The sequence below is a fragment of the Otolemur garnettii genome, unplaced genomic scaffold (assembly GCF_000181295.1).
Source record: "Otolemur garnettii isolate 467f Iridium unplaced genomic scaffold, OtoGar3 scaffold00202, whole genome shotgun sequence".
Lineage (NCBI taxonomy): Eukaryota > Metazoa > Chordata > Mammalia > Primates > Galagidae > Otolemur > Otolemur garnettii.
Window position 1 is genome coordinate 2,499,389 of NW_003852597.1, and position 9,815 is coordinate 2,509,203.

The 9,815-nt window shown below is 42.3% G+C and overlaps 1 protein-coding gene across 1 annotated transcript in view; it reads right to left on the reverse strand.

Annotated features, from left to right (window-relative positions):
- Positions 1-9,815, reverse strand: part of CFAP57 (cilia and flagella associated protein 57) — a 78,559-nt gene that overhangs the window by 4,685 nt on the left and 64,059 nt on the right. The window contains exon 22 of the mRNA XM_012812341.2: positions 7,481-7,613. Within this exon, the coding sequence (XP_012667795.1) occupies positions 7,481-7,613 (133 nt within the window). The remainder of the gene's footprint in view (positions 1-7,480; positions 7,614-9,815) is intronic.

Here is a 9,815-nt window from a genome sequence, read left to right on the forward strand (position 1 = left end):
AGCTGGAGGAAATCAAGTTGCTCATGTCTGTTAGAGTCTCTCTTATAAATTTAGGAACATTCTGGTTGGGTGCATATATGTTAATTGAAATCTCATCATGTTGAGTTGTGCATTAGCCTTAACAAATATGAAGTGACTGTCCTTATCTTTCCTTACTTTTGTTGGTTTAAAGCCTATTGTATCTGTGAATAAAATTGCAACACTTGCTTTTTTCTGATTTCCGTTTGCCTGAAATATAGATGACCATCCCTTCACCCTGAGTCTATATTTATCTTTTAAGGTAAGATGAGATTCTTGTATACAGGAGATATCTGGCCTGAGTTTTTGTATCCAGTCAGCCAACCTGTGCCTCTTTAGAGGACAATTTAAGCCATTCACATTAATTGAGAATATTGATAAGCCTGGTAGAATTTTGGGTATCAAGTTTTTTGAAAGTCCAGTCGACCTTTTTAATCCTTTGCCACTGTGGAAGTTGGAATTTGACCAAAGTTTCTGAGTGAGTTTACTTTTGTGGTGGAGGATTGCATTGGTCATTATGGAGGATAGGTCTGAGAATATCCTGGAGAGCTGGTTTAGTTATGGCAAATTTCTTCAACATGTGAAAGTCATTAAAGTATTTAATTTTTCCATCATAAGTGAAACTCAGTTTAGCTGGATACAGGATGCTGGGTTGAAAGTTATTTTGTTTTAGGAGATGAAAAGTCAATGACCACCCTCTTCTAGCTTGAAAGGTTTCAGCAGAGAGATCTGCAGTCATTCTAATATTCTCATCCTTGTAGGTTATGGTTTTCTTATGCTTGGCAGCTTTCAGAATTTTCTCCATATTAACTTTAGTGAAGCTAATTATGATGTGTCTGAGGGGGTTGTCTTATTTGGGTTAAGTTGTGCTATGGTTCTGAAACTGTCTCCTATCTGAATTTCAGAATCTCTTGGCATGTCTGGAAAGTTCTCCTTCATAATCTCATGAAGAAGGGCCTTTGTGCTTTGCAAAGCAACTCTGTCACCTTCAGGAATTCCTATAAGGTGAATATTAGTTTTCTTTGAATTATCCCAGAGCTCTCTGAGAGAATGATCTGTTTTTGCTCTCCATTTCTCTTCCTCTTTGAGCGCTTGGGAGTCTTCAAAATCTTTGTCTTCAATGTCAGAAATCCTTTCTTCTGTTTGCTCCATTCTGTTACTGAGGGATCCTACTGTATTTCTCAGATCTTTGAGGACTGCAAATTCTTATCTCAATGTTTCAACATTTTTGGTAATTTTGTCTTTGAATTAATTCATTAAATTCTTGAGACAACTTTTGAAATGCTCCTTGAATTTCTAATTCCAACTTTACCTCCATTCTATTAATCTTATTTGCAGTCCAAACTCTGAATTTGATTTCTGAAATTTCAGCCATTTGTCTGTGAATGGGATCTTCAGTTGTGTCCGCTGTATCGTTCCTTGGAGGAGTTTATCTGCTTTGGTTATTCATGTTACTGGGTTTTTCTGCTGATTCTGCCCCATGATTATTTTATACCATTTGGCTAGATGAGAAGATAAGGTGAAGTTGTGTTGGGGGGCTCCTGGAGTAGTGATTAACCAGCCCTTTGCCCAAGAGCTGGGGCTGGTGTCTGTACCTTTTCTCCTAGAGCTTTGCAAACGACCCGTATAGTGCTATGGCCTGAGACACTGGGGACTTACTTGGTGTAGTGGGGCTAAGTGGCTCTGTCTTGTTTTCAGCTGGTCTCTGTCCTACCTTAGTGAATCATTATTCTGGGTTGAAGTCTCAGCTGTGGAGAAATACCAGCAATTAAGTCACCCCTCCCTACCATGGGCAACAACTGGAAAAGGAAAATCAAACCTTCCCACAACCACACACCCAGGGTACCATGTTGGATAGTCCTTGGGTGATTGGTCCAGCCTGAGAGATCCAAATCAACTGTCCCTTTCAGCACCCAGTCTCAAGTGAGGGAGGTCAAAAAGGAACTAGATAGCAGGGGTCTGCTGGCAGCTCAGTATGAATTGTTCTGGTGCTCCATGGAGTCAGAAGCTCGCCCCCCCGCCCCGCCCAGCAAATGAATTAGTCTGGGAAGGTTGATGCCTCCTTCCCTACCTTGCACCTGTGTCACACCCAGTCAGTGGTAACCCTGCAGGGCTATGACTCAGGTCCCTCCAATGAGCAGATGCTCCAGGGGTTTGAACCTGCCTGAGTCACAGAGAGATATTATGTCTCCTTGGCCAGACCTCCGCCCTCTGCCACCATCTGGCAGAGGAAGCTGAGGCCTGACAACTTCGGGTAGTTAATGGAAACTGGGGCGGTTCACTCAGTTCCAGCCCCGCCCCAATTGATGTTGCTGACACTTATATTTGCACAGAATTTGTGATTCTGTCCTGGCTATATTCCCCTGCAGACTAGGAGCTGTTCGAGTTCACAGGAACTGTAACTCAGCCCTGGTCTGTACTGCTGCCTGGAGCTGGTGTTTCTGTGTCTCCTGCAGTCTGTGTTGGGGAAGGTGCCGTTAGAGTTCACACTCAGCTTGGGAGTTCCAGCCTCAGCCCACCTGCCTTTGTCTCAACTATGATCCCCTGAGAGTTGGGTATTTCTTAGCTCACTAAAGCAGTCCTGACTCAGCCCTGCCCTGGGAGTATGCAGTCTCTGCTCATGCATCTTCAATTTTCTGTCCCACCAAGCTCCACCCAGGCTGGTACCGCCTCAGGCATACCCTTTGTTCAAGGGGCCTGTGTTACCATCCCAGATCTATTCCACCAGTGTCTACCACTGGAGAAGATGCCTGGCATTCCTCTGGTTGCCCAGAGAGACAGGAAGTGTCCTTCCAAAATATCCCCAGGGGTGTGAGCCTTATTATTCCCGCTGCTGCCACTGCTGCTCTGTGCCAGGGGGAAAGCCTCCCCCTTTCCTGTACGGTTCCTTCAGTCCACTGTTTTCTCCTTACCCCTATGCTGCAGAATGAGCACAGACCTGCAACAGCCTATGCCCTGTCCAGACCTCTTGAGAAAATGCCCAAGAATCTGGACTCCATGGGGGACAGGCTTCCAGACCTTGGGGTGAGAGTGGATAGGAGTGCTGGGAGTTCAGAATTGCAGGTAGAGAATATGTATAGTTTTATATAGTTTTATGCCTGGCAGGAGAGTCCCATGGCACCCTAGTAGGGGAAGCAGGTCCGGTTTTTAGAGGGTCTCTCCCATGGGATAAAATGAGAGGCTGTTTGAACTCTGCTGGCTTGTTTGTAGAAAGTATACTGTGAGCCATTCTCAGGGGGAGGGGACTCCCCTCTGCTTGGCGGTGGATTTTGCACCTATTGTTTGTATCCTTGGGGTTGTAGCTTGCCTCAGCAGGGTTGATATGTGTTCTTCAACCTTCTTTCTTGGCTCAGCTCCAAACTATCAGCTTACTTGCTAAACTTCTGTCCTTTAACTCTCCTTCTGGACAGAAGCCTCTGTGGAAAGCTGGCTCCGGTCAGCCATATTGCCTCTGCCTCCCCTGTATGAAAGTTTTGAATTTTGATGTGGTCCAATGTATTTTTTCTTTGTTGCCTGTGCTTTTGGTGTCATCCACCAAAGAAATAATTGTAAAATCCAATATTCTGAAGATTTTCTCTTTTTCTTTATTCTAAGAGTTTTATAGTTTTACCTTTTATATTTAGATCTTTGATCCATTTTGAGTTAATTTTTATACATAGTGTAAGTCAAGGGTCCACCTTAATTCTTTTCCATGTGAATATCCAGTTTTCCCAACATGATTTGTTGGGAAGACTGTCCATTCTTCATTAAATGGTTTGGCACCCTTGCTGACAATCATCTGACTATACGTGCAAGGGTTTATTTCTGGGCTCTGTATTCTATTACATTGGTCTGTATGTCAGTCTTTATGCCAGTATCACACTATTTTGATCACAATAGTGTTGTAGGAAGCTTTGAAAGTAGGAAGTGAGAGACTTCCAACTTTGTTCTTTATCAAAATTATTGTGGCTATTCAGACTGCCTTAAGATTTCACATGAATTTTACAATGAGTTTTTCTGTTTCTGCAAAAATGTCATTGAGATTTTGATAGGGATTGCACTGAATCTGTAGATTGCTTCAGGTAGTACTGACAAGAATAGTAAGTCTTCCAATCCATGGACACAGGATATCTTTCCATTCATCAATGCCTCATTTCTTTCAGGAATGTTTTGTAGTTTTCAGTCTTTTGCCTCCTTGGTTAAGTTTATTCCTAAGTATTTTATCCTTTTGGATACAATTGTAAATGCAACTGGTTTTTTAATTTCCTTTTTTGATTATACATTATTAGTGTATAAAAAATGCAACTTGTTTTTATGTGTTGATTTTGTATCTTGTAAATAGGATTATTGATCCTCTGTATGAAAACTTCCCCTATTCCTTTTGGAAGTTGGGAGGATTTTTTTTTTTTTTAGGGATTTTTATCTTTGTACTCTCATAATCTGAAATTTCCTGATTTGGGTCTATTTTTAGCCATTGTATTGGAGGTTAAGTGGATCTAATAGCTGCTGCTGCTTCTTCTTTTTTTTTTTTTGAGACAGAGTCTTGGTCTGTCGCCTGGGCAGAGTGCAGGGGTATCATCATAGCTCACTGCCACCTCAAACTCCAGGGCTCAAGCAGTCATCCTGCCTCAGCCTCTCAGGATTACAGGTATGTGCCACCATGCCCAGTTTAACAGCTTCTTAAACAGATTTTCTCTCCTGATTTCAGCCCCACCTATACCTTTGCTTCTAGATATATCTGCTCCTTATAATCCCTGAGCCTTCTGGGCATTTTGTGGTATACATGAGGTTTCTTCTAGGTTCCCAATGCTGGGTTCTTACTTAGAATCTAGGGACTCAGATTACCTCTTATATTTAGATCTTTGGCTCAAGTGGCTAAGGCGCCAGCCACATACACCTAAGGTGGTGGGTTTGAATCCAGTCCGGGCCCGCCAAGCAACAATGACAGCTGCAACCAAAAAATAGCCAGGCACTGTGGCGGGCGCCTGTGGTCCCAGCTACTTGGGAGGTGGAGGCAGGAGACTCGCTTGAGCCCAGGAGTTGGAGGTTGCTATGAGCTGTGATGCCATGGCACTTTACCCAGGGTGACAGCTTGAGGCTCTGTCTTAAAAAAAAAAAAAAAGAATCTAGGGCCTCAGATCTATGACATCAGTTATCATTAATCCATCCACTGTCCAGCTTTTAAAATTTTGTGTCTCATTTTCCTTCTTATTCTCTTTGTTTTTTATGGTTTATTTATGCCATTTTAGTGGGTTTTCAGCTATCCATCTTTAACCAGAAGTTCTGATGGTATAATTTTAATAACTAAAAAATAATTGGGTGTGTCTATTAGACCTGTTAATTAATTGTCATGTATATGGAAACTTAATATAAATGCTGCAAAAATTAAAATAGGGGCTTTAAGATGACAATTTCCCTTGTTCAGATAAAGAATTCTTTAAAACCCACTGAATCAATCAATTTCTTTAAAAAAACCCTGTGTATTTTGAGCTTTCTTGTCTTGCCCACCTCATGTTCAAAATTAGAGGTCAGACTTCAGTTACTTATGATTGAGGCAGACAGTTGGTAATACCTGTCTTCAATTGTTTCAAATGAAATTTTCCTTGAGTAAAAATCATGGCCTGATGTTTAGTTTGCTTCAAAAATATCCATGACAGGTGTGGGAGGAAATAAGTAGGTGGAGAGGATACTGATGAAACAAGAGTGACAGGAGTTGATACATATTAAAGTTGGGGAATGGATTCATGGAAATTCATTAGACTTTTCTCTCAATTTTTGTGTGGATGAAATTTCCATAATAGTGATATGAATAACCTGGTTATACCATATAGCATCCTGAAGAAGTCTCAACTGAGTATTTGTTAGGATGCTTGAGTATATTTGAAACATTTTTATTATTTATTTATTTTTTTGAGACAGAATCTCACTATGTTACCCTCAGTAGAGTGCTATGGCGTCATAGCTCACAGCAACCGCCAACTCTTGGGCTTAAGCAATTCTCTTTCATTAGTCTCCCAAGTAGCTGGGATTACAGGCACCCACCGCAACGCCCGGCTGGTTTTTTTTTTTTTTTTTTTTTTTTTTTTTGCAGTTGTCATTGTTGCTTTAGCTGGCTTGGGCTGGGTTTAAACTCACCAGCCTCCATGTATGTGGCTGGCATCCTAACCACTGTGCTACGGATACCAAGCCTGAAACATTTTTAAAAAGAAGTCCTACAATTGTTCACAAGCACATCTGTGCTTTATTTCCAAGATGGTTCTAATCTCTGAGGAGTCAATTATCTCAGTCTTTATAACACATGCTATGGTCTCATGCCTGATCTGTAGACCTAATTATTGCAGCTTGGGGTACTATTCAGAGAATTTACTCTTCTCTCCACTTCAACTCTAAGCAAGAGGGCACATGAGAAAACAAAATGATAAACATACATGTATATAGAGAGAGTTATGTAGTTTAAGACTTATAAGAACTTGCAAAAGTAGTACAGAATTCCTGTGAACCCCTCAGCCACTTCCCCCAAGGATAATATCTTGTAACCACAGTACATGAGACAACTGACATTTGAAGGATGCCATCCATAGCTATGGGATGTTTCCATTCATCAAGGTCTCTAACCTTTATTACCATTACAAACCACCAGAAAACAAAATATCAGAACTATGTTAGCATAATTTTCCATAGGAATTTTCCATACTCTTGGTTTTATCTACTGTTTGGATGAGAAGTGGATACTTGAAGAATGTTTCTTTATTGACTGAAAAGCTGTAGTTAAAGACTGTCCATTGTTATTGAACATTCCTTTCCTAAGGACCCAAGTGATAAGTTTCTCATAAGAGAAAAGAAAAGGTTTGTCTCTCCAGGAAAAAACTTCCTTTGCCATACAACAAAAACTATGTAAACTATCATTTCTCTTTGTTTCTTTTTTTGCCTTGGCTGTCAGAAATTCAGAGAAACTTTAGAATAGTTGATTGCAGTAACTACCTCATCTAATATTCATGTAATTCTTTCCCCTCTCCCTTTAAATAGTGTCTCATCTTTCTTTTTGTCTTCATTTAAATTGTACAGGTTCACAATCCCTTATCCACAATTCTAAAATTCAAAAAGATCTAAAAATGGAAAGATTTTGAAATTCAGGAAGCTTAGTGTGAATATTCATATGTCACTACTCTGAAATACTAATGTGTTTGATTTCAGAGCACTGCCCTAGACCCCTCTGGGGAAGTTATGTTATATATATAGTATGCTCTTTCTAAAATCTGAAAGAGTCTAAATTTCAAACCATAACTAACTCCAGGGATTTAAGACAGGGGACTTGTATGTGTCACAGATCCTTTAGAGAACAGACATGTGGCATAGAAAGGCTCCTAGGAGGCCAGGGTTGCCTGTGACCCCATACAGGAGGAAGCCAAAGGGAGACCTCCTTGTGGCTGTCATGGGTCCCTAGATCCTAAGGCCCATCTCCTCTGGCCACTGGTGATATTACCTGAGTCTGGAACTTCTTGTGGTCGGATTTTCTTGGAAAGTTTCAAAGCTGCTTCAAGGTCATAGACTTGGGAGCGAGTGAACTTCAGCTCCCTGCGGAGCTCATTAATTTCCTTGATCAGAGAGACATTTTCCTGAAGAAAAGAAAAGAGAGATGGAGTATGCATAGATGAGTGATCAGTGGGCACAGGGCATGATCTCTGGGATTGAAGGTGTGGGGAATGGGCAGGATAGGGTATAGACCTAGGTTAACACTACAGATTCTCTTATGGGGCATGAGCCTTTTCCCAGCTCATTGCTCAGCCTCTGGATACCAGCTAACTTGCCTTCAGGTGGACTAAGCACCATTCTCATCTATCCATGCTCTTTCCAACATCAACAACCACAATGCTCTTCTAAGCATCTTTTATATGTGTTTAATGCACTTAAATGTCAAAAATAACCCTATGGCTAGATTCTATTACAATCATTTTTACAGAAGAGGAAACTGAGGCACAGAGAGGTTATGTAAGATCTTATTTTGGGCTTCCTGCAAAAATGTTTTCTGGGTGGCTATGTTCTGAGGGGTCCAGAGGTCACATTGAGGTCAACTGTATGAGCTTTGGGTAGCTTCATGAATTAAAAATGTGAACCCAATGGCCTTGTGGAACCTCCTGCCCTGATCCCTTTTTGATCAGGATGGCTCACCAAAGCTCCTCCACTTCTCCAAGCTCCCCACCCAGTTACTCAGGGAAAGTCTGACCTGGGGGCCATTAAGTGCCATGTCTTAGAAAATGTGGGACTAGTGGGGTGGGGTGGGGAGGCATTGTGGTCTGTTTATGTAAAAACATTTCTAAACAATGCCAAGTGCTGTGGCTCTTGCCTGTAATCATAGCACTCTGGGAGGCCAAGGTGGGTGGACTGCCTGAGCTCAGGAGTTCAAGACCAGCCTAAACGAGAGTGAGACTCTATCTCTAAAAATATCTAGGCATTGTGGCTGGAGCCAGTAGTCCCAGCTACTAGGGAGGCTGAGGCAAGAGGGTGACCTAAGCCCAAGAGTTTGAGGTTGCTGTGAACTGTGATGCCATGGCACTCTAAGGGCCACAGACGGAGTGAGACTCTGTCTCCATTAAAAAAAAAAGAAAGAAAAAAATTCTAAACAAAGGGGCTATGGTGAGCCATGGGGGACTGCCTTTGGCCTTTGGAGCTGATTGCTGTCCCAGGCAGATTTTTCAGACAGCCACAGCAGGCAGAGAAGGGAAAGGAATGCTGATAGCACCCCCTACCGGCATGTCCTGAGTTGATGCCTTTAAGACTATGGCAGTGCTTCACAGCATGGAAAACACAGATTTATTCCATGAACTTGGAATCCTTGCTTCAGTGGCATGTTTCTGGAACCCGCAGTTAGTGGGATTGCCATCTGCCTAGCTGCACAAATAAGCCATCCTGGAATCCTTCTCTGCTTTCCTTTCAACACTCCTCGTATGTCTAACCTGACATTTCCAAGCACTGTTTCTACTCCGAAATGCCTTTTGACATCACTACTTTCCCCTCTCAAGCCCTTCTCATCCACCTTTAACCCTTAACTGTCGTCTCGAGTTTGCCTGCCACCTGCCTCTTTCCCCATCAGTCTTGCAAACTGAGTTAATCTTTTTAAAACAAAGTAATACTCCTACCTAAGGAAACTTGGGTGGCATCTGTGTACAGGACAAACTCTGCTTCTTGGCCTGGATGGAAGGGGCTTTTCAACCTGATTCTCAGCTCTCTTCCACCACAGTGGGCTTTGCTCCCTGCCCCCAGGCCCTGCAGTCAGCTCAGGTCTATAGACTCACAGGTCTCCAAACACCCCCCAGGCCTCACTCTTCTCTGCTTTCTCTCTGCCTATAAGGCTCTTCCCCTGGTTGTTCCCTGATCACCTTCTGCTCACCCTTCAAGGCCCAGCTCAAATGCCATTCCCCTCAGAGACCTCTGAGTCCCTAAGGCATAACTGAATTCCACTTCAGCAATGAGCACATAGCACTGCAGATACAGATTGAGCAGCAAGTACTTCTATCTGGTCCGAGTTCCCTATGGTGAACTCCAGGAGGCTACGAACAGTATCACATTCATCTTGAAATACTCCATAGCTGATGCAGCACTTTCTGTGTCAAAAAATGTGTACTGAATGAAGAAAATAAATGTCCCCAAACTAAAGAGCTTCTGCACAGCCAAGAACACAGTAAGTAAAGCGTGCAGACAGCCCTCAGAATGGGAGAAAATATTTGCAGGCTACGTCTCTGACAAAGGTTTAATAACCAGAATCCATAGAGAACTCAAATGCATTAGCAAAAAAAAAAAAAAAACCAAGTGATCCCATC